This window comes from Hevea brasiliensis, chromosome 6 (genome assembly GCF_030052815.1).
Source record: "Hevea brasiliensis isolate MT/VB/25A 57/8 chromosome 6, ASM3005281v1, whole genome shotgun sequence".
Taxonomy (NCBI): Eukaryota; Viridiplantae; Streptophyta; class Magnoliopsida; order Malpighiales; family Euphorbiaceae; genus Hevea; species Hevea brasiliensis.
This window is the reverse complement of record NC_079498.1, coordinates 104,210,492-104,235,947: the sequence shown is the minus strand read 5'-3', so window position 1 is coordinate 104,235,947 and position 25,456 is coordinate 104,210,492. Positions and strand designations below refer to the sequence as shown.

General features: G+C 32.4%; 1 protein-coding gene across 5 annotated transcripts in view; it reads right to left on the bottom strand.

Annotated features, from left to right (window-relative positions):
* Window positions 1-23,464, bottom strand: part of LOC110664105 (proline-rich receptor-like protein kinase PERK3) — a 95,683-nt gene extending 72,219 nt beyond the window's left edge. For 2 of the 5 annotated variants that reach the window (XR_009149553.1, XM_058148982.1), the window contains exons 1-8: window positions 23,270-23,464; window positions 22,578-22,625; window positions 22,083-22,409; window positions 21,730-21,819; window positions 21,580-21,650; window positions 20,825-20,901; window positions 20,348-20,507; window positions 19,533-19,715 (exon numbers count right to left, since the gene is read on the bottom strand). Coding sequence is in view for 4 of the 5 variants with exons in the window: in XM_058148982.1 (XP_058004965.1) it covers window positions 19,533-19,715; window positions 20,348-20,507; window positions 20,825-20,901; window positions 21,580-21,650; window positions 21,730-21,819; window positions 22,083-22,409; window positions 22,578-22,625; window positions 23,270-23,336 (1,023 nt within the window). In the remaining variant the exon portion in view is untranslated. Of the gene's footprint in view, window positions 1-18,948; window positions 19,157-19,385; window positions 19,451-19,532; window positions 19,716-20,347; window positions 20,508-20,824; window positions 20,902-21,579; window positions 21,651-21,729; window positions 21,820-22,082; window positions 22,410-22,577; window positions 22,626-23,269 lie in introns of those variants that run through there. The other 3 variants (XM_058148983.1, XM_058148981.1, XM_058148984.1) reach the window with 3 other exon arrangements.
* Window positions 23,465-25,456: the final 1,992 nt, after the last annotated feature.

Sequence of the window (25,456 nt, the reverse complement as noted above, 5' to 3'; positions counted from 1 at the left end):
AAAGAAAATTCAGTGGAAGAAAAAGGAAGTAAGGAGAGGGAAAGCAAAGAGGAAGAACCTAAATATGTTGCACCTAAAGCCTACATGCCACCTTTACCATTCCCACAAAGGTTCCAGAAAGCGAAATTGGATAAACAATTTGGGAAGTTCTTGGAAGTATTAAAGTCTTTGCATGTGACTATTCCTTTCACTGATGCCTTAGCACAAATGCCTTCATATGCTAAATTTTTGAAGGAGATTTTATCTAACAAGAAGAAATTGGAGGAATTTGAGACTGTAGCTCTCACAGAAGAAAGCAGTGCTATTTTGCAAAATAAGCTTCCACCCAAACTGAAAGATCCTGGAAGTTTTTCCATACCATGTCACATTGGGGATATCAGTATAGATAAGGCTTTATGTGATCTTGGAGCCAGTGTTAGTCTAATGCCATTGTCTATCTATGAGAAAGTGAAGATTGGAGAAATGAAGCCTACTACCATCTCACTACAGTTAGTAGATAGGTCTATTAAATTTCCAATTGGGGTAATTGAGAATGTTCCTCTGAAAGTTGGAAAATTTTTCATACCAGTGGATTTTGTGGTATTGGAGATGGAGGAGGACGTACACATTCTTATTATTCTTGGTAGACCTTTCCTTGCTACTACTGGACTGTGATTGATGTAAAAAATGGGAGGCTTACATTAGAAGTTGGGGAAGAGAAAGTTGAATTTAATTTGTTTCAAGCAATGAAAAAGAAAGATGATTCAAAATCATGCTTGAGAATTGATGTGATAGATGAAGAGGTCAGAGAAGTGCTTAAAAAGCAACATCCTAAAGATCCCTTAGAAGCTTGTTTGGTTCATAACATCAAAAGAGGGGATGAGATTGAAGAAGCTGCAGAATATGCTACAATTTTGGAAGGAAATCCACCTTTGCCTATGGCTGATATTGAAAAGATTGGGGACTTGAAGCAAGATAAAACTTCATCACCAAAGCTTGAAAAAAGTGAAGCTCCGAAGGTAGAGTTGAAACCTCTTCCAACATGTAACACCCCTATTTGTATAGCCTGGTATATTTCACTGTTCCGATGACCGGTGTCGGTCCGGACAATTAAGGGGATTAGAACCACACTTAAGACAACTAGAGAAACCATAAATACAAATAATTAGTAATGTCCAATTAGTTAAGTATAAATAAGAAAAACAGAACATAAGAAGTTAAACCGGTAGAGAGTCACGATGGGTGACCTCCTCGAACGCATCGAAGTCATTTTAAACTCAAATTTCGAACCGTAAAAAGTGACGCTGCGGTCCTTAGGACCCTTATGAACACAGTGGAAAAGAGAAAATCACGAAGAAGAACTGTTAAGTCAGTCAAATAATTAGGTCAAGGAGCCGGAAGAAATATTGGATTATTTGCAAACCGGGAAGAACCGGTGAGGGGCAATTTCGTCAATTGACCCCGAGAGCTGACTCCTGACCTAACTGTCAAATAAAATCGGAGAAAAGAGAATTTTGGAATCGAAAATTAAATTAAAGAACTAATAGAAAAATAGAAAAAAAAAAAAGAGAAAAATGGAAAAGTAAAAAGGTGATGACATCATGCATGATGTCATAAAAGGAATAATTAATAAAATAATTAAATAGGCTTTTTGTGGTCTTCCATAAACCAAAATTTATAAAAGAAAAGAAAAGAAAAAAAAATTAAAAACCTCATTTTCTTCTTCTTTGTGCCGCCCCATCCTCTCCCAATTCCCTCCATGAATTTCCTCCATTTAAGCTTACACTTAAGCTTAATTTTCTCCACTTAATCTTCATAAATCCCAAAAAAAAAACTTCACTAAAGCTTGTTATTGCATCTTGAAGAGTATAGAGGAAATATTAGAAAGCAAAGAATAGAGGAAACAAAAAGTGAAGATCAAAGGCTTCACCTAAGGTTGGTATTCTAACCTTCAATTTCTATTTTAAGTGCATGCTTGTTACTTAAATGAGCTTAGAATTCATTAAATGAAATGAAAATATGGGGGGAAGGACTATTATTGAATTTTCGGCCAGCTTGAAGGGAGTATGAGTTGCATGAATTTAAGGGGTTTGAATGAGTTTAGAAACCTTATTTAGTTGAATGATTAGCATTAAAACCATTAAATGTAGTTAGATGCATGAGATGAATGAGTTAGGGTTTGAATGTTAGGGTTTGTGAACCAAATTTTGGAGAAATGTTTAAATGATGACTTTAGTCTATTGTGAGATGAAAAATGGTCAATAATGACCAAAAGAGATGTGTGGAAATTGTGAGAATGAAAGTTAAATTCGTAGGGCAGCCAACTTTGAAGGACCAAAACGGAAATTTTACAAGTCCAATTGATATGCCACCAATTGAGGATGAAAATAGACATAAAATAGCACAATTTTCATTAAGGAACCATGGCCAAAAACTGACTAAAACTTAGTGAACCAATTGACCAAAGTGAAATGAGAATAGGCTGCCATTGCACAAATTGACCAAATGAACAGTATTTGTTCATTTGGTCATAACTCGAGCTAGACAGGTCAAATTGACCTGAAATTTTACCAGTGATTAGAGGAGATATAGAGCTAAAACTTTCATGAAGAACACAAACCCAAATTATGCCATTAACCCATTCAAATTATTGAGCAAAGTTGAGTTACTGTACCTGCAAAACTGCAAAATTGCCATTTGAGCAGTAATGTTTGAATGGCTATAACTCTCTCTAGAAAACTCGGATTTAGGTGATTCTTGAACCGATGGAAACCTAAGACATAGTAGAACATTTCATATGAAGAAAGTTAGACCAAATTATGAACTTAACTTGATCAAATTACTGAACAAAGTTGGATCAAAAATCTGCCAGAACCAAAATACCAGTATGAACAGTATACGTGAACAGTAATTGTATTTTGGATATAACTTGAGCTACAAAACTCCGATTGACGTGATCCAAAAATGAGAATAAACTTAAAACAATAAGGAACATTTTCTATGAAGGAAGGTTTGCCAAATTCTAACAGTAGATTGACCAATGGAATAGTGCAACTAAGAGCACCAAAACTAAAATTTGACAATTTGGCCAAAATGACTTAAACTTTGATAAAATGACCAAAACCAACAAGTTTGGTGACCAAAATGTGGTATGTGGGTGAAGTTGGAGTTCCCATACCTATTAAGCCTTAGAAAGTCAACTATTTGACTTGAATAGTGTAGTGAATAGTAACCCGAAACACAAAAACTTCGAGAACGTCGAAATTAGTATATTAAAGCTAGGTGAAAATGAAGTGAAATTTATTTTTAGATTTATGCTAAGTTATGGTACTGAAACACTGTGAAATTGTGTGTTTCAGCTGAAAAAGACTTGGAAACTCAAAGAGACTGAGTCAAGGCTTCAAGGCGACTCCAGTCAGGTTTGTGCACAATAATAATTGTTTAAATATTTTAATCTCAAAAATTTAACTTCTTTGATTAATTATGTATTGTGTTGCCATTTTATAATCGTAAATGTGACTTTGGAAAGTGATCAGATTTCTCATAAATTATTTGCATAAATTGTTTTGAATGGATTTTATGTTCACACTTAGCATGACAGTACCACATTATTCCTCCTCCATTTATGGGGTTGAGATCGTTTATTTTCCTCCCTCTCTGGCTTGCCAGTTGAGGTTGTAGATCGGATGAGTACTCATTAGCTAGCTAGCCACCTCCCTCATTGATTTCGATTAATGGGGTTGAGATTGCTTTGTCGTGGTGTACAACGCGGCATTGATCGGAAATTTTGTGTCATGGCTTAAGTTGTGCATGACTTTAGCAACACTGTGTTTATGAAATTGTTTGACTAAACTGTGTTTAATAGATTATTTGACAAAATGGTGTTATTATGAACTTTGATATTTGTGAAAGGTGATTGAGAAACATTTAAATTATGTTTGGCAATGAATGATTTATTTATTGTATTTTAAATTTTTATTGTGCACCACTGAGTATTTTTATACTCAGCGATAGCTTATTTTGCTGTCGTAGATAAGAGCAAGGAAAAAAAGCAGTGAGTCACTCTTGAGTTGAAGATCACACCAATCTTTTGTACGGGTATTATTTTATACCCTTGTAGATAATTTTGATGTAAATATAGCAATGTTGTATGTATCAATGAAAGTTGAGCAGTTGTAAATAAATTGTAATAATATTTTTTTGGATTTCCTTCTGTAAATTAATATTTGTACTTATGAATTTCTTACTTTATACTTTGTGATTGGAGATATTAAATATTTTGAGATGATAAGTCTTGAATTGTATTGTGAAATTATTTTGAAGTGTGTTGAACTGAGTTGATTGAGTTATTGAAGGTTGGGAGTTGTGAAATATTTTTGGAAGTGTTTTTTTTAGGCATTTGAAGAACTGTTTTCTCCAGTTTCAAACAAAACTCTGTCAAAATTTTTATAAAATTTGCGGCAAAATTTAAATGGACAAAATTTTTACTAGTATTTAAACTTTGAATAAATGGTTTTTAATTTCTACCAAAATGCTCACCACTTCCAAAATGTAAGAAAATCGTTTTAAAATCCCTTGTAGGGTACTTAATGAGTTATCGGTAGGTGAAGTTCGGTAGTTCATTAAGTATTCTACGGGAACATGTTATGCCTTACAGAGGGGTAAGGTGTGACACAACAAATCTCAGGTATGCTTTTCTAGGTCAAAATTCTACATATCCTGTAATTATTAGTGCTAAATTGAATGATTGTGAAGTTGAAAAATTGTTAAGAGTTCTTAGAAAGCATAGAAGGATAATTGGTTATACCATTGATGATATTAAAGGAATACATCCTTCTGTGTGCATGCATAGAATTTTGTTGGAAAATAATCATAAAGCCTCTCGAGAATCACAAAGGAGATTGAATCCAAATATGAAAGAGGTTGTGAAAAAGGAAATCTTGAAATTGCTTGATGCAAGTATCATTTACCCTGTTTCTGACAGCAATTGGGTAAGTCCAGTTCATGTTGTACCCAAGAAAGGGGGCATCACAGTAGTGAAAAATGAAGCTTTGATGAACTAATACCTACAAGGACTGTAACTGGATGGAGAATGTGTATAGACTATAGGAAATTAAATAATGCAACTAGAAAGGACCATTTTCCATTACCATTTATAGATCAAATGCTTGAGAGACTAGCTCATCATTCTTATTTTTGCTATTTGGATGGCTATTCAGGGTTCTTTCAGATCCCTATTCACCCAGATGATCAGGATAAAACTACCTTCACATGTCCTTATGGTACCTTTGCATATCGAAGGATGCCATTTGGACTATGTAATGCCCCTGCTATATTTCAAAGATGTATGATGTCCATATTTTCTGACATGATTGAGGGTATTATGGAAGTGTTCATGGATGATTTTTCTGTGTATGGTAAATCTTTTGATGAATGCATATCTAACTTGTCTAAGGTTTTGCAAAGATGTGAAGAGTTCAATTTAGTTTTGAATTGGGAAAAGTGCCATTTTATGGTACAAGAAGGAATTGTTTTGGGACATCTTGTGTCAAACAGGGGTATTGAGGTGGATAAAGCAAAGGTAGAAATTATTGAGAAAATGCCACCCCCAACATCCGTGAAGGGAGTGAGGAGTTTCTTGGGGCATCCTGGATTTTACAGGAGATTCATCAAGGATTTCTCTAAGATTTCTAAGCCTCTTACCAATTTATTGAGTAAAGATGTGGAATTCCATTTTGATACTAATTGTATGAATGCTTTTTGCAGGATAAAGGAAGCTTTGATATCTACTCCTATTATGCAGCCTCCCGATTGGTCATTACCTTTTGAGTTAATGTGCGATGCTAGTGATTATGCCATTGGGGCTGTTTTGGGACAAAGGAGAGATAAGAAGGTGTATGCAATATACTATGCAAGTAGGACCTTAGATGATGCTCAAATAAATTACTCTACTACAGAGAAAGAGTTTTTGGTAGTCGTATTTGCAGTAGACAAATTCAGGTCCTATCTTGTGGGGTCTAAGGTAATAGTGTACACGGATCATGCAGCTATCAAGTATCTCCTTCAGAAAAAAGAGGCCAAACCTAGATTGATAAGGTGGGTGCTACTCCTTCAAGAGTTTGACTTGGAAGTTAAAGACAAGAAAGGAGTAGAAAATGTGGTAGCAGATCATCTGTCTAGATTGAGGCAAGAACAAGGAGAAAATTTGGGAAAAGAGCCCCCAATAGATGATTATTTTCCTGATGAGCAACTGTTGTTAATCATGAATACAAAAGCCCCTTGGTATGCAGATTTTGTGAACTATCTAGTATGTGGAATCCTTCCACCTGATCTAACATGGCAGCAAAAGAAGAGATTTCTTTTTGATGTAAAGGATTATGATTGGGAAGAGCCTTTTTTTTTTCAAGAGATGTGGAGATGGGCTGATTAGAAGATGTTTAGCTGATGAGGAGATAGGGAATGTTATTAAAGATTGCCATTCTTCACTTTATGGGGGTCATACGAGTGTAACAAAGACTGCAGAAAAAGTTCTTCAAGCAGGGTTCTTTTGGCCACACATGTTTAAGGATGTGAGGAAGTTTGTAAATGCATGTGATAGGTGTCAAAGGATGGGTAATATCTCAAAGAGAGATGAAATGCCCCTCCAAAATATATTGGAAGTGGAACTATTTGATGTGTGGGGCATTGATTTCATGGGACCTTTTCCATCGTCCTTGGGACACAAATACATTTTAGTTGGAGTAGATTATGTGAGCAAATGGGTTGAAGCTATACCATCTCCAACTAATGATGTTAGAGTTGTGATTAAATTCCTTAAAAAGTTCATTTTTACAAGATTTGGAACTCCACGTGCCATTATAAGTGATGGAGGTTCTCATTTTTGCAACCATCAATTTGAAAGATTATTACAAAAATATGGAGTGAAGCATAAGGTTGCAACACCCTACCATCCACAAACTAGTGGTCAAGTGGAGATCTCAAATAGAGAGTTGAAAAGAATTCTTGAGAAAACAGTGAATAGTTCAAGGAAAGATTGGTCACTAAAGTTAGATGATGCTCTTTGGGCCTATAGAACAGCTTTTAAAACTCCTATTGGCACCATCCCATTTAGATTGGTTTATGGGAAAGCTTGTCATTTACCTTTGGAGTTGGAGCATAGAGCATATTGGGCCATAAGGACACTGAACTTTGACTTAAAAACTGCAGGAGAGAAAAGAATGCTGCAACTAAATGAACTTGAGGAACTTAGATTGGATGCTTATGAAAATGCCAAGCTTTACGAGGAAAGAACTAAGAGATGGCATGATAAGCATATTAGGAGGAAAGAATTTCAGGAAGGGGATGTTGTTCTCTTATATAACTCTAGGTTAAGGTTATTTCCCAAAAAATTAAAGTCAAGATGGTCAGGGCCCTAAACTGTTATAAAGGTATACCCCTATGGAGCTGTTGAGATAGGCAATGAAACCTCAGGAACTTTCAAAGTTAATGGGCAGAGATTAAAGCATTATATTGTTGGAGAACCCACACAAAGGGTTGTAGAGGTCTCATGGCTTAGTTCTCCAATCAGGGATATTTAGGTGATTTGGAGTGGAAGGTCAAGCTTAAGACCTTAAACAAGCGCTTCTTGGGAGGCAACCCAAGCGTATCCTTTTATAGTTTATTAATCTTCTATTTCATTTCATTTTCAATTTTTACCCTCATTAAACTCAAAAGTGACATTTGTTTATCTTTTGTAGGTTATTCATGAAGATTGGGCAAATTAACACATGTAGCAAAAAGAAAGAATTGAAAGGAAGCAAGTATAAGCAAAATTCTGCGCCTTATCCAGTGCCTGTGAACAGTAACACCTTTAAACTTGTGTTAAATTACTGATATTGCAATCTACTTGATAGCACATGTTTGATTTTGTGTCTTGTGTAAATTCTGTGAAATGCAACTTGAATGAGGATCAATTTTGATATTTAGGACTGATGTGAGCTTTATTGAGGTGCAAAGATAGTGTTTGTTAAGTTTTACCTTTTAGTGTATATATAGTTCTGTAATCTGTTAGGAATTTACATGTTTTTGTTTGAATTGCTGCTAGTTTTTACAGTCTGCAAATTTTTGTTACTGTTCATGCTGCTTAAAAGGTCAATTTCTATGTCTTTTCTGCAATTTTTGAATGTCTGAAGCTTGTCTCAAATGCTGCTGAAAATGTGCTTTTGGTATAAGTTTAGAAAGGAGACCATTTCATTAAGTGTGTAAAAAGGTAGTCACAATTGGTGCCTAAATGAACCATGATTGCAAAAAGCTAAATGAACATGTACAATGCTTACTAAGTTTATGAGAGATGATAAGCTTAAATTTTTCAATTTGGTGGTATTAATGTGAATTTGGTAATTGCTGAGGGTCATGATAGCATTCCATAGTATTTGGACTGTTTTTGGTAAGTAAAATCACAATTTTTCCCAAAATCTGTCGAAACTTGCTGATGATGTTGCTTATTAAGCAGTATCCTATGCAAATTCTGCTGAACCCTATGCTTAACCCCAAGCACAACCCAAATTATCAGTTGTCTGTCCCACATTTTAAAAAGCCCAAAACTTCCGCCATTTTTATGAAACCCTCACCCAAACTCCCGATAAACCACAACTTTTATTCTGCCGACTCCCTTCCCGCACCATTTTTTCCGGCAAATTTTAAGGGAAGCTGATAAGTCTCTTTCTCTTCATTAAATGGTAAGAACCAAAATGTGGTCCACCCACAAACCCAAACCCAGAAGATTTCGACACTCTGTCAAATCGAAAATGGGTATTCCATCATCTTTACCCACAAACCCTAACCCTAGTCCCAGTCTGTCGCTTCCTCAATCACCACCACCGCAAACGCCACCGCTACCTCAATCACCACCACCTCAATCACCACCACTACCCCTAGGCCAAACACCAACTCTCATTCCGCCTACCCCCCTCTCGCCACAAACTGAGCCGCAAAATGAGACACCCGTTTTCGAAACTCAGTTCCCAGAACCAATACCTGAACCTGTGCCTACTCAAACGAAATCTAAAGGTAAAACTAAAAAGGCTGTAGGTAGACCCAAGAAAGCCCCTATCGGAAAACGAAAAAGAGCGCCCTCTGTTCCTTTCAACCCCAACCCTCCCCTCAAAAACTAAAAAATCCCTCATCCTCTCCTCCCACCCACCCACACCAACCCTCTACCCCAATGTAAACTCTCACCAAAAACTCTCCAGAGGCTCTCACAAATGATATATGATATAGAGGAGACCATTTACTTTACCTTTTTTTTTAGATTTAGAGACATGGATATGAAAAAATTTTTTTTTTAGTTTCTTTTTTTATTTTGGCAAATAAATATATGGATGATGAAATTTTAAAAAAGAATTTATGATTTATATTTTATTTATTTAGATCTTGTCAATCGAAAATACTAAATTTGCTATAGGGAAGAAAAAAAGTAACAGATTTTTTTCTTTTTTTTTTTTTCTTTAAGGTTGAATTTTCAAACCAAAGAAGACTGAGCATAAGGATGTGATATATTTTCGATGTGCTGGAATTGATAGGGAGTTAGACATGGATGCTATGAATGCAATTTTTGGTTTTCAGGGTTCAAGCTATAAAAATATTGAGTGGCAACAAACTATTTATGACCCTGTTCAATTCTGGAAAGACATTGCACCTTTTGGGGGTTATTATAGACAGAGGACTGCAAAAGCCTCTAGGATAGTTGATCATGTGTTAAAATACCTCCATAGGTTCATTTCTTACACTGTTTTAGGAAGGGGACACAGTAACAACATTGTGGGTGCTGGAGATTTATTTTTCCTGTGGTGCATGAAGGAGAGAAAACAAGTAAGCACAGCCCATTTCCTAGCTACTTATTGGCACCAAATTGTCACAAAGCATACCAAAGGTAGTATAGTTTTTGGAGGATATATAACTGCTATAGCAAACTCTTTTAGCTTTGATGCTAGTCTATATAAGCTGCTGCCAGTTTCTGGTGAATCATATATAGACAGCACAATGTTGCTACACATGGATGTTTGTGAAAAAGTAGGACATACCTATGCTTTGTTACAAGAATCATCAAGAAGCTGGTACCGCAGAGACCCCACTACCTTTGCACCAGTGAGACCCAACCAACCATTGCCCATGATTTTTGGAGAGACATTTTGTCCCTCTTAAGATCCTTGGAATCCAAAATAGCAAGTTTCACTGTCCAACCATCTGTTCCCTCACCTGACACTACAGATATCCTTGCTACCTTAAAGAACTTAGAAGTCAAAATTGATACCATGGGTCAGCAACAGGTCAACCAAAAGAAGAAGCTAGAAAAGAAACTTAAAAAGAGATTTTCATCTCTTAAAAAGAAACAGAAACAACAACAAATTCAAATGCTGGAGCTCCACAACAAATTGGCCCAATCTTACAACAATTTATATCATTGGGGCCAAGATATGCTTCAAGAAATGAAATACCTCACAGAAAATTTGGAAAGCCTTACGAAGCTTGGATCACAATGAACCTCTGCGGAACACAGGCGGACCACGATGCGACAACAAAGCCTTGACAGCAGAGCTTGAACAGTAGCAGCAATTTAGTATTAGTTTTAGTACAGTAGCAGTAGCAGTAACAGTACTAGTTTTTCAATTCAGTTTCTGTTTTAGGTTTATTTTGTAATCTGTTTATTTTAATCTTTAAACTTTAGTAATAGTTGTAATACTTTGGTAATTAGTTTTTATGATTATACTTGCACTTCTTTCCTTTAGTTTACTTTATTTTATTTTATCTTCTGCTATGGACATAGTTATTCTGTGAATGTTTTTTGGTTTAATTCTTGGTTTAACTATTAGATCTTATTTCTTTACACTTTTTCATCTTCTTGCACATTATTTTTGCACTTTATCTTTTCTTCAATCCTAATTTTGTTGACATTGATGAGTTGCACAATTTTCTTTGAGCCGCATCTGTTTCACATCATTTGGAGGTAACAGCTTACCCTTTTACTATTTATGCTTATGGTATGTTGCCAATGCTTATGCTTTCGCTTTACCCTATGCAACAGGTTAAGCAACATCTTAAGCAGTGTAAATTCATACATTTGGGATACTTTTTCACATTTTTCTCTCTAAAGCTTCATTGTTAATATCATTTTGAGCTAATTTTGGAATTCGTGACCTTATATTGATTTAATCCCCAATTGTATAAATTTCATTAATTGATTAGTTTACACAATTTTGCCCATCTTTGCATTCATTTTAGACATTGAGGACAATGTTTCATTTGAGTTTGGGGGTGAGGGCAAAATTTTTGCAAAATTTTTAAAAAATTTTCTTTCATTCATTTATTACATTTCATTCATCCATATATAGATAATCCATACACTTATACATATACCACACACATGTCTATACTTATATACATACATTTGCATATAGTTTTCATATAGATTACACTTAGTTTTAATTTGACTTATGCATTCATTTTAGGATCATGCATATCATAAAAATAATTTTTTTACCTTGTCCTTAGAGGATTGAGAATTGCTTTGAAGAGCAATTGAGCTTACTTTTAGAAGGGTTTAATGGATTGAAAGTTCTAGATAGGTGCAAAGTTATTAGATTCTTGCTTTAGTTTATATCTTCTTAGCCAAGGGCCACCCAATCAATTGCATTGACTTTGAGTGCCTAGAGAAAACTCTAGGGTGAGAAGTAGCTAATTGATGTCTCACCAATCCTAGAACAATCTTTCTAAACCTTTCAAGGCGAAATCATAGCATACACTTGAAAAAGAAATGATCTAGGCATTCTTTGAATTTTAAACCCATATTTTAGCCTTAGCCAACCTCACTTTAAAATTTCCCTTTGGAACCAATTTGAGCCTACATTTATCTCTCTTACTCCTTTGGAACCCACATCAATGCCTAGCCATAAACCCAAACACTTACCTACCCTCCATGAGAATAATTCTTTGAGTGATAGATGCACATAAAAAAAAAAGAAAAAAAATATATATATAACAATTAGTTGGGAGAAGTGACTAAAATAAAAAGGCTAGCAAATTCAATTATGGTATGTAAAGTAATTCACCACCCAAGTACACAAAGAAATGAGTTTGGGGGTGAATTGAAAGGGACAATTATAATTCAAAGTCAATGTTATTTATGTAGTCCCTCCAAAAGCTTCAAAATTATATGCTAGCATTGGTAAAAAGTTGTAAAGTTCCTTCTCCCAATTTGATTCCAAAAAAAAAAAAAAAATTGTGTGTCTTGATCTTTTAATAATTTGATTATTCTCATATTTTGTTGCCTCTATCCTTTTCTTGTTAGCCACATTATCACCCCCTTAGCCCCATTACAACCCTTGAAAGTCCTTTTGATCTTTTGATGGTGTTTTGCTATATTAGTGGAGATTGGAATAGGAGAATTGCCTATGGGATTGTGATATCATTAATCCATTCATTTACTTCCATTATTATTTGAGACACTTTAGTTTGTGGATTACCCTATAGTATATTTAGGCATGATTATTCTTTGTGATTGATTGGTTTGGGCTTGATGATATGGATAATTGACCTAAGGCTAAGCGGTGATAACTTTGGTGAGGATTAAACTCTTTGTATCTTGAAAGTGGGTATATGGTTTGTTGGTGGCTAAAAGTAAGCTTGAGAGTTTGGATAATTAATTTTCATAAATTTAAGGTAAGGTACCCCAAATTGCATTAATTGTTTTTAATTTGCTTGAGGACAAGCAAAGGTTTGAGTTTGGGGGAATTTGTTACAGTCACTTCATATAGGCATTTTAGGGTAGTTTTGCATCCATTTTGACCTTATATTTTAGTATATTTTATGTTTTTAGCTTTATTTTAGCTTATTTGTTAATTTTAGATACTTTATATTTAATTTTTGTAATTTTGTTGTTTTTGATAGGATTTTGTGGCAAATCGAGGATCAATGAGTGCATTAGGAAGTGATTTGAAGAAATTTGGAATTCTTTAAGCATGGAGGAAAGTTGAAGAAATCAAGCTTTGAAAGAGCAAGTTAGCCGAAATTTGCTTGACACTTTACTTAAGATCCTGCTTAGGGTAAAGCGGCAGTGCTTAAGGTGCAGCACAAGTCAAGCATGAGCAGAAAAGTCTATTTTACTCTAAGTCTGCCGAGATTTGCTGAAGGTCTGCTTAACCTTAAGCAGACAGTGCGACCAGAAGCTGAAATTTGCTAAGAAGCTGCTTAGGGTTAAGCCGAACCCTAAGCAGACTGCCCAGAACGTGAATAGTGCTGCTCACTTGGATAATTTTACACCTCATTTACTATCCACTCCTTGGCTCTTATTTACTTTTAGGGCAACTTTTTGTGACCATATAAATTCATCATTTCCTAATTTTTGCCACAAGAGGAAAGGGAGGAAAAACAAAAAGGAAAGAAAATAGAATAGAGAGAGACGAGGAGACGCCACTTTCTGGGGAGGAGCTGCTGCAACCACTTTTGGAGCTCCAGAAACCAGAGTTTTGGGTTCTTCTACTTGGGTTTTTCTATTTTAATCCTCTTGTCATGTTTTTCTTTACTTTCTCATCAATCTTTCTTGTAAATACCATCATGAGTGAGTAAACTCTTTAGATTTCAGAGTTGGGAAATATGTTTTAGATTAATTTGTGGATTTGGACTGGGTATTTCCATATTTTACATAAATATGAGCTTTGATTCCTTCCTTGTGTGCTTGATTTACTTGCCTAATGTTGGTACCCATTGGGTATTGTGTTAATCTTTGATTGAAGGACCGAAAGGTGAAAGTCATTGATAGATAATCAAGGATTGGAACTTAAAATCACCTAGATTTAGAAATAAACTAGGATTTTAAAGAGGAATTAATGATTGGTTACAAAACTTAATGGGTTTTAAAGTAATCAAATAACATACGAAAGTAGGTTTGGTTATTTTAGAACACACTTTGGTTTGCTTGAAAAAGATATCAAAGGAATTTAGAATCAATTTCCTTCAAACTCTAATTTTCCCTAAAAATTGGAATGCCCAAGACGAATCCCAATTAATTTATGCATAAACCCCCAACTCTGGAATCACTTTTAACATAATTAGACTTTCATTTAAATTACCCATTATCAATTTAGTTTAATTGCAAACTAGATTTAGAATTTATTTGCTTGCTCTTTACATATTCCAATTAGATTAATCAATTTACTTCGCTCATTTACATTTACCATTCATTCATTAATCATTAGCCCAAATAATCGCTTCATTCATTGTTTGGTACTCAAACCACAAATCCTCGTGGGAACGATACTTGATTCATCACTTTATTACTTGAGACGACCCGTATACTTGCGGATTCGCCACATCAACTATACATACCATGCACTAAAATCTCTCCATTATAAACTCTCGATTCTAGCTAGAGTCATGGTTTATGTCAATCTCTTATTGCTGAGAATTATATGTCCTAATTTAAATTCTAATTCTTGATTAATAAGACTTTCCAATCAGAAATACTTTTCTGATTAAGTCTTTCTGTCCTGGCTAGAAAAACTTATCAAGAATAATGTAAATGGACATAGGATTTTATCCCTATTTACTTAGGACTATGGATCTCATCTTGACTAAACACCTATCTCTATATATAACTAGTCAGAGCCAACACATGTCCGTATACTCATACTTAGTACAAGCATAAAAGCAGTATCGCCTATATATAAGATAACTGTGTTATCTCAGGTTAAGGGATTATATCCACTATTCGAATTCTTTCTTCAACCATTTCCATCTCAACTTTAGCTAATCTCAGAGCTTCTTTTCTTCTTCTAGTTTCTTTCTTGTTGGCATGACAAAACTTCTCAATTTCAGGATTGAACAATAAAGATGTATCACTTGTGCTTTTGGCTCTTCTCATAAAATATCAAAAAGTACCTAAAAAGAATGTTAAAACACAAAGTGATAAGATAATATAAAAACAAAAACTATAAACAACTAAAATAATCAAGAATTTAATCTTAAATAAACAACTCCCTAACAACGGTGTTAAAAACTTGATGTGGACTACTGCAAGTGCACGAGTCGTTTAAGGTAATATAGAAAAAGATATCATTCCCACGAAGAGTTATGTTTTCAATTGAATTTTTGATGTAAAATAAACTATGTTAAAATTGTATTTTAATCAAACAAATAAAAGAAATTTGGGAATTTGAAGTTTAAGGTATGAAAATGCAAAACTCAATTCAAACAATGACTAATTTAATAATTTGCTAAATAAAAAAAATTGAGAATATTACTAATGAAAATTAATTGATATGGACTACAACAAGTGCACGGGTCATTCAAGTATATAGAAAAAGATATCGTTCCTACAGAGAGTTATGTTTTCAATTGAATTTTTGATGTATATGTTAAAATTGTATTTTAATCAAACAAATAAAAGAAATTTGGGAATTTGAAGTTTAAGGTATGAAAATGCAAAATTCAATTCAAACAATGATTAATTTAATAATTAGAAAAACAAAGAAATTGAGAATATTAATAATGAAAATTAATAAAATGAGATTAAACTAAACACTCAAAAGTAAAATTCCAAGCAATAATTGATAAAAGACGATTCCGGAGTTAAGGATTCATATTCAAGTTAATTTGAGATTTTCCCAGCTAACCCAATCTATGAAATCTATGGGTTTAAAGGAGACCAATTCTAAAATTCTTTGAAATCTCTTTCGAGTGAATCAAAGAGTGTTTTGGTTAATTAAATCCTACTTTTGTGGAGTTTGAAATTAACCAAGACCCATTAAGTTCTTTAATCAATCTATTAATCCTCTTAATTCTTAGTCTATTTTTAGATATAAGTTAATTAAGTTCAATTTTTTGATTATTTATCACTTGGTTTTCTCCTTTCGGTACTTCAACCAAGGATTATGAATATAACTTAATGGGGCCCTTCATTAAGCATGTAAATAAGCATACAAGAAATGGATTAAACCTCATAAATTTCATTAAATTGAAACTAACCCAGTTCAAATATACAAAAATAGCTCAAATATTACATCCCCAACTCTAGAATCAAAGAAAACTACTTACACTCCATGTTTAATACAAGATATTCTAAGTAAAAGAGGAAATAAATCATGAAAATAAACTAAAACTAAAGAAACCCAATAGATGAAGTGCAAAAAATGTGAAGAAGAGAAGAAGAAACCAATTTTCCGGTCCAAAAATGAAAGTGGCGGCTGCTGCTCTCCTTGTCTTTCCTTTTTCTGTCTTTCTTCCCCTTCTCGCTACCAAATGAGGTAAAAAGTCTCTATTTATATTCTCTGAAAAAAGCCCTAAAATGGTGTGTGTGAGGTAATAATTCATGTGGGAGAATCTCCTTCCAGCTCATTTATGAAGATGCGCATAGGTTGTGCAAGATCTTGTGCAAATTTGATAGTTTCCAGAGGCTTTCTGTGAGGTTGCACAAGCTGTGCAGGTTGCCTATGTAAGTTCCTGCATGCTTTGAAGTCTTTCGTGAAAGAGCACAACTAAGCTTCACAGGTTATGCAGTAAGTTATGCAAGTTTTGGCCAGTTGAGACATTTTTCCGTGAAGCTGCATAAGGAGTTGCACAAGTTATACAGCCAGTTGTGCAAGTTTCGGCCATTTAGAAATTTCTTCCGTGAAACTACACAAGAGAAGGCGTGAAAGTGCAAAAGTTGTGCAGATTTCGACAAGTTCACAATTTCTTCTGATTCTTGTGTAAAAACTGCATAGCCTGTGCAACAAGTTGTGCAATTTCGGCAATTTCACATTCCTCAATTTTCAAGCTTCATTTTAGCACTTTTAGATTTGGAAATCACTCCTTACTTGCACAATTACTTTTTAATCCCTCAAAAACACCATTTTATCTACAAAATAAAAGCAACAATTACAAATTAGTCCAGAAATTGACAATTATAAAAAATTAACTAAATGACTAATAAAATTAATTAAAAATGACTAACAAATCAATGAAATGACTATGAAATTTAACTTAAATAACAATATAAAATGCATGTATCATTAATAAAATTAGAGTAAACTAAGCACTCAAAAGTAAAATTCCAAGCAGCAATTGATAAAAAGTGATTTCGGAGTTAAGGGTTCATATTCAAGTCAATTTGAAATTTTTCCTAGCTAGCCCAATCTATGAAATTTATGAGTTTAAAGGAGACCGATTCTAAAATCCTTTGAAATATCTGTCGAGTGAATCAAATAGTGCCTTAGTTAATTAAATTCTACTTTCGTAGAGTTTAAAATTAATCAAGACCCATTAGGTACTTTAATCAATTTATTAACCCTCTTAATCCTTAGTCTATTTCTAGATCTAAGCTAATTAAGCTTAATTTCTTGATTATCTATCACTTGGTCTTCTTTTTTTGGTCCTTTAACCAAGGATTAATAGCATAATTTAATGGGGCCCTTCACAAAGCATGCCAATAAGCACACAAGAAATAGATTAAACCTCATAAATTTTATTAAATTAGAATTAATCTAGTTCAAATCCACAAAAATAACTCAAATATTACATCTCCAACTTTAAAATCAAAGAAACTACTCACAATCCATATTCAATACAAGAGATTTTGTGTAGAAGAAGAAATAAAACATGAAAAATAAACTAAAACTAAAGAAACCCGATAGAAGAAGTGTAGAAAATGTGAAGAAGAGAAGAAGAATCCAAATCCTAGTCCAAAAATGGAAGTGTCGGCTCTTACTCTACTTTTCCTTCCTTTTTTCAATCTTTCTTCCTACAGTAAAATGAGGTAAGAGTGGCTTTTATACTCCCTTGACAGAGAACCCTAGGTTAGCCCAAAAATAGTGTGTCTGAGGTAATCACACATGTGAGAAATTTCTTTCTTCAGCCAATTAATGAGGTGTGCACATGCTATGTATTGCCTATGCAAGATCTTGTGCACTTTTCGACAAATTCCATAGCTTTTTCGTGAAGGTGCACAGACTGTGCAGGTTTCAGCATGTCTTGGCAATTTTCTGTAAAGGTGCACAAGCAAGCTGCATAGGTTGTGCAAAAGGTTGTGTAAGATTCGACAACTTTAGATTATCTTCCGTGAAGGTGCACAAGTGACCTGCATAGGCTGTGCACTCCCTTGTGCAGATTTCAGCAGTCCAAAATTTTTTATGTATTTTTGTATAAAAGTTGTACAGGCAGTGCAATACCTTGTACAGATTTCGGCAAGTTCTAAATTCTTCAATTTTCAAGCTTCATTTTTTGTACTTTTGGACTAGAAAATCACTCTTTACTTACACAATTACCTTTTACTCCCTCAAAAACACCATTTTATCTACAAAATAAAAGTAAAATTATAAATTAATCTGAAAATTAACAATTATGAAAAATTAACTAAATAACTAATAAAATTAACTAAAAATGACTAACAGATGAATAAAATGACTATGAAATTTAACCTAAATGACTATATAAAATGCATGTATTAAATGTTTAATTTAAATAAAAATTTATTTAGAATTCTTAATAATTAATTCCATAAAATGTGTTATAACTAAACTAAATTTCATCTGAATTAAGAAAATTTGTAAATGAATTTTAAATTTAAAATCATATATATGTTAAATGACAAAATTATCATTTTTTATTACATGTCATTTTTATTCCTCATTTTAAAATTATATATATATTAAATGATAAAATTATCATTTTTTTATTACATATCATTTTATTCATTTTCTTTTCTAATTTCCGTTTTCTCATTTTGTTAATGTGACAAACATACATGAACAAAAGAAATAAATTTTATCATAAAATTAAATCAAGTAAGATCTAAAAAATAGTATTTTTAATGACGAATTGAAATTCGACACCAATAACTAGGATTAGTGGTGGATAAAATGTCAATAGTGATAAATTAACAATGGATCAACGATGAAATACAAACTTCGAAATTGCAATGAAAAACATAAATTTATTATTATTATAAAAAGATTGACATTCAAAATAAATAGGAGCTCACTAGAAATCTTTTTTTCAAAGCGATGTTAATTCACAATTTCAATATCAAATAGAGGCTTTAAGAGTCAGGGGTTTCCTCAGCTAATGTAGGTAATGAAGCATATGGTGACCCTTCGTACAGGTATTTACTATCATTTCTGACCCATATATTCTTCGGCTCCATATTTCCTTTTAGTACTTCAAGTACCTGGATCACAAAGCATGCAATCACTCATGAAATTATTAAATTAACATATAAAATTATCAAATAAATTCGACACACATATATATATTAAAAATTTAAATCTTAAATATATTTGAAGTAATTTTAATTAAAAATGTGTAACAACACTCCAACAAATTCTTCCATTTTGGAGTCAGAATAAAATTTGTTCTCTTCACCAGAATTAATAAATATTAAACTAGTTAGCACATACCATATAGACAAATCTCTCTCCGTTTTTTAAGATGAAAAGAATTAAAGCTCATAACAAATTAAACGCTATAAAATCAGGCGTAAGAAATATATAAGACCATGAGCTCATAAACAAAACAACAAAATCTAGCTTGATTTATGGATTTACCTGGCTCATTTGTGGGCGTAACTTCGCAGGTTTATATACACAAGCCGCAACACAATAAATCATTCGAATCATTTCATCTTTATCATATTTTTTCTTTAATTTCAAATCAAAAAGATCTTTACAATTCTTTGCATCCAATTCTTGTTTGTCTGTATCCAAAATTTGTTTGAGTAGGGGCATTGCCTGTGAATTATAATCAAAATAGATGCACAAAAGTTACTTAAGATTTCATTTGGTAAAAAAGAATATATATATAAATTACAAAACATCAAATATTAAATTTTATTTTTTTGTTAAAATTTAAATTTTTATTTGTCAATTGTTAAAAAAGACACAAGTATTTTATATTTAAAATAATTAATGAGGAATAATTGAGGAAGGATTTATAATTAACAATATGTTGACTGCCTTCATTTGGGAGAAGTGTAAGGAGGTAAGAAGTAAGGTAAGGTAATGTGATAAAAGATAAGGTAAGGTTTTTTTAATATTACATTGTTTGAAATGAAGGTAAGATAAATGATGGTTTACTAATCTTATATTGTTTGGATCGAAGGCATGGAAAGGTAAAGATAGTTAATAATTAATATTTAATTTATAAAAACATTCACAATACCCCAATTTGGTGGGTAGAGAAACTGAAGGTCTTTGAGGTTTTAAAACCTTCACAAACCCTCAAAAACCTTACCTTCCCCATTAAACCTCCCTCCCAAATAAGTCCACATGTCTTAATTACATTGAAAAAACTTACTCTACCTCCAAAAACTTACTCCTAAACGAAATTAGAATAATTTGAATAAGGGAAAAAAATTGCATACCCAAATAGCTAAGCGAACACGTTCATTGCGTTTCTTTTCAAAAGCAGCTAATTTCCCCGTAATTAACTCCAGAAGCACAACACCGAAGGAAAAGACATCAGACTTATCAGTGAGCTTCCTTTCTTGGCCATCTTTAATATAATATTCAGGAGGGGCATAACTGCACTTGAAAGAAAGCGTGTATGAGAATAAACTATTTGACAAATTTTCTCTTGGAATGAAAATTTAGCTAACACACAAAGGCTTCTTCTGGAATAAATTAAATCATATGCAAAGAAAAGAATTAAATTAAAATCTCACATAATACTACAACTTTTTATCTAATTTCTATTTCTTGTTTTAAATGATTTTTTTTTATTAAAAGAATTAAATTCTTTTAATTATTAGGTTTTCAAACATAAAAGATGAGAAAAAAAAATCAATTGAATTAAAACTTTGCATATTTGTAATTTCTAAATAAGCTGAAGATAATCTTACGCAGGAGTTCCCTTTGGATCAGTGGAAACGTGAGTAGCAGAATCTGCAAAATCTTTGGAAAGTCCAAAATCTCCAATCTGAAGGGGAAAAATGACTGAAGTAAATTTATTATGTCATTTAACTTAAATTGAAAACGCAACAAGTTTCGATTAAATAATTTACTAGTATTTTTTAAAATTGCAACTTTATACCCCCTCCACTCCCCACCACCCCCCCCCCCCTCCCTTATATATATTAACTTATTAATATGTCTCCTATTTAATATTATTAAAATATATTAATTTTAAGAAAAATTTGGTAACCTAAATTATTTAATTTTTGATGGCCCAATATAAATGGAGATATATTAGAAAAAGATTGAACAAAATTTATTGCTTTGACTACATTAATTAAATAGTTTTAATTTATGCAAAAATAAAAGCAAGCTTATTTTTTGGGATAGAGAGAATATTAAATCAAGAGTTCACTCAAGTATTAATTAATTAAAGATTTTTTTAGTTTAGTGGTTGCTGTGAGCCATCAAAGGCCAATTACTTATAATTGACATTAATTGTAATTAATTAAAAAAATATTTGATCGATAATCAATATATATAACTCTTTATTTTCATTTTTAATATTTAACAGTTGATTCAAAAACTAAAATGTGTAGATATTGAATTAGTTTGCACAAATTTTTATTGTAAACATAAATTATTATATAGCAAGAGTTATATATGGCCAGCCAACAATGTTTTAATATCATAAACATCATACCTTTGGCTCAAATTTATCATTGAGAAGAATATTATCACTTTTAATATCTCGATGGATGATTCTAGGATGACCTAAAACATATAAAAAGAGTATGAAATTCAAGATATTAATATCATAAAACTGAAAAAAAAAAAAAAGTTAACTACTCACGTCCTTCATGTCCTTTATGTAAATATGCCAATCCTTCTGCTGTACCCAAAGCAATTTTCATTCGGCTTGGCCAATCGATTGTCTGGCTTTCTATATGGAAAAATTAAAAAAAAAAAAAGCTTAATCATTTAATATAGTCAAGATACCATATGATTTGATTCTTTTGATAAATAAAAATAAATTATAAATGAAAGGAGAAAATCTGTCATCTTTTCAATGATTGTGATCAGTCTTATTTACTAAAAAAAATATTTATACCTTGAATTTATAATTAATTTAATTTAACTAAGAATTTTACTTGTCAATATAACTCTGACCATCATCAAGCAATTTAAAATTAGAAAAGTACTCACTACGCAAATGAAATTTCAATGACTTGTTGGAAACAAACTCATAAACAAGCAATCTATCTTCTTTTTCACTGCAGTATCCAAACACCTTCACAATATTTTGGTGATCGGTGCGGCTAATGGTTTTAGCCTCCTCCTCAAATTGATTTTGCGCTGTTTTCTCTTTCTCCGGATCAGAAAAATGTTTAAGCCTCTTAATTGCAACGACTTTGTTATCATTTGGAAGTTTTCCCTTATAAACTTGACCAGAAGCACCCTCGCCAAGGCGGTTTTTGTTGGAGAAACTTCCAGTTGCTTTGGCTAGTTCTTCATAGGTGTACGTTGGAACACCTGGATCAAAAGGTTACTCAACTGGCATCGCTGAATAAACATAAATATTCTAAAATTTGATATTCTTTTATCCTAAAATTTTTGGGATTTATAACAAATATAAATTCCACACATACGGAAGATGATCGAAATTCAAAAGTTATGTTTAGAAGTTTACTTGTTACGTACCTTCCACTGCACTGTCATCAGCTGCTTGTATTGGAATTGGTTTTTCCTCTGTTTTTACCAATTGAAAATAAAAGAGAATCAAATCACAAGAACTTGATAAATTGATAAATCTAATAAAATTGATAAATTTTATTAATAATTTATTTTTTTAACATTTAGATATAATTATAAAAAAAAACAAATTTAAATTTTAGTCAGAATTAAACAAAAAATTCAATTTACTAATTAAAAAAAAAAAACGAGAACTTGATTTCATATTATCTAACCTTTTTGGTTTTGTAAAATAAAGCAACACAATTTTTAAAAAATTTTAGAGCATAAACACTTACTTTCCTCATGTAAATCTCTATTTTCCCTTTCCCCACCCCCCCCCCCCACAACCCCCCCCCCCCCCCCCCCCTCTCTTCCTTTTTCTTTTAATGATATCATCAAGATGCAACTTGGAATTTTGTTCTCATTTCTACTGTTCTAAACTTTGCAAGAAAGGAAGATAAAGATCACAGACTTTTTTTTTTCACTGCCATACTATTGGATCTAAGCTTGACACCCAAACGAGGCGAAAAAAGATTGCTGTTCAAACAACTTATTGTGCTTTGCCTTTTATATATCATACGGATATAGATATTAGAAGGTAACAAAGTGCAACCTATTTGGATTTACTTTGCAACATATGCCAAAAAAACAAGATATACCTCCTCCGGGTTGGCGATTAGCGTCTCCCTTCCTTTTGCACAACCCGCAAAAGTAAGATCCAGGCATGGCTGCCCACCAGGTTTCTTGCTTGTGTGCTGTAAAACCACTTGCTTATTAGGATGTGAGAGAGAGAGAGAGAGAGAGGTGGGAAATGAGGATTGAGGAGCCAGGGGCATTTGGCGTCAGTGGAAAATATGTTTATATAGAAATAGACGCATTATTTGTTCACAAATTATTTTATTTTATTAAAAAATAATAATATAATTAACATTATTATTCATCCTATTATTATATAGACATTAATAATTCTTTTAAATTTGTAACTAAATAATTGTACATTTAAAATTTACTGTTTTATAAATAATTATATAAGATCGTAATTATAATAATTGTATCCTTAAAATTAATTAATTAATTGAATAGAAAAAACTTTAGCAAGTAATCTCCACAGGTCCCACAATCCAAGCTGTCAATGAATTATTAAACCGATTATTGGGTCAATGGGTTCTTAGTCTTGCTCTTTTATAATTTACTGTCACCCAACAACACAATCATGACGTACAATTAAAAAACTAATTAATGTTTAAAATTGAAAAGCTAATGCATATATAATAGTATGTGCTATATTAATTTTTTTATAAATAAAAAATTTTATTGAAATTTAAAGAAGGCCACAAAAAAGCCCATAACAATAAAAGGCAGATAAAAAAACAGATAACAAGCAAGGCAAATATACACAGCAATTGATGCAAGAGAAAAAGAAACAGCTAAAACCAAAGATTCAAATACTTGAAGCTCTGACAGAAGCTATAGGCAGAGTCAAAGTGAGATTACCTGCCGTGTTCAACCAGGTGATTATAGACTCCATGACCCTTAGCTTAGCTAATACCTTCAAACCATGAGGATTTTAAGAGGGGCTTTTAAAACAACCTCAAAAGAAATTGGAGCACCAAATGGGTATGAAGACAGTCATTTGAGAAGGCTATTATGGCCTTGGATCACCCCACCAAGGCTAGCAAAACCTAGCTATCCAAGAGCAGATTTTGAGTTCCACTTTCTTGTCTTGGCTTCCTAGAAGAGAATGCAAAGACCCCTTACTCCATCTCGCTAAGATTGCATATGAAAGAAAAATCTCCAAGACATTATGAGAAAGGGTCTAGTCAACACCCCTATAGAATTAGGCACTTGGTGAACTCTGTGAACCTACCAATGCGTTGAAATTCTCTTGAAACTACTGCCAGATAAAAACAGAAACACATGATGTGCATATTTTATCGGCATTTTAGGATTATTTCACATTCATTTTATCTTTTTATTTTAATATTTTATACATTTTAATATTTAATTTAGTTAATTTATTAATTTTAGTATTTTATATTTGATTTTTAAAATTTTTATGTTTTTGTTAAATTTTGAAGTGATTTAAAGATGAAAAACTATAATTATGAATAATTCGATGTTATTTAAACATTTAGAGTAGCGAAAGAAATGAAGAAATTTTAATTAAAGAGCGGACAAAATTAGGTGAGACAATAATTTTTAGACGAAGTCACACTTCACTAGTTTTTCACTATTTGACACATTGAAATTTTTTATGTTTATTATGATTATTTTATCCACCTTAGCACTCATTGGACATTTTATCTTTTTTTTTTACTAGACATTTTAAGATAAAAATATGACAGATACATATACATTTTTTTTTTTTCTCAACTTGCAAGAGAGAGAGCCGAAGAAAGTCCATTCAGCTAGTGTGGACGAATTGAAAATGGCTGAAGTTGTTGAAGAAAACACGTTCTTTGCCACCACGAAATAAGAATCCATGGTAGAAAACTATCCTTCTTGTCCCCTAGGCCAATATGAATAAGGACAAAAATTATCCCGCGTTAGGGATTAACAAAAATTCTCTTCCAACATGAAAAATTAGTTCAATTGATTTAATTTAAAATTTTAATTTAATTTTTCTAATAGATTAATTCATTTCGACTTTTAATTTTTTTTAAAAATAGTCTATTCAATTTAATTCAATTTTTTGTAAAAAAAAAATGATAGAAGTATAAAATCAAATCAAATTAAATAATTTATTTTTTTAATTAGTCTTTACTAAACTAAATTAAACTAAACCCAAAATGAAATTTAAATCAATACATTGAATTAAATTAAATTAATTTACTTCAATTTGATTC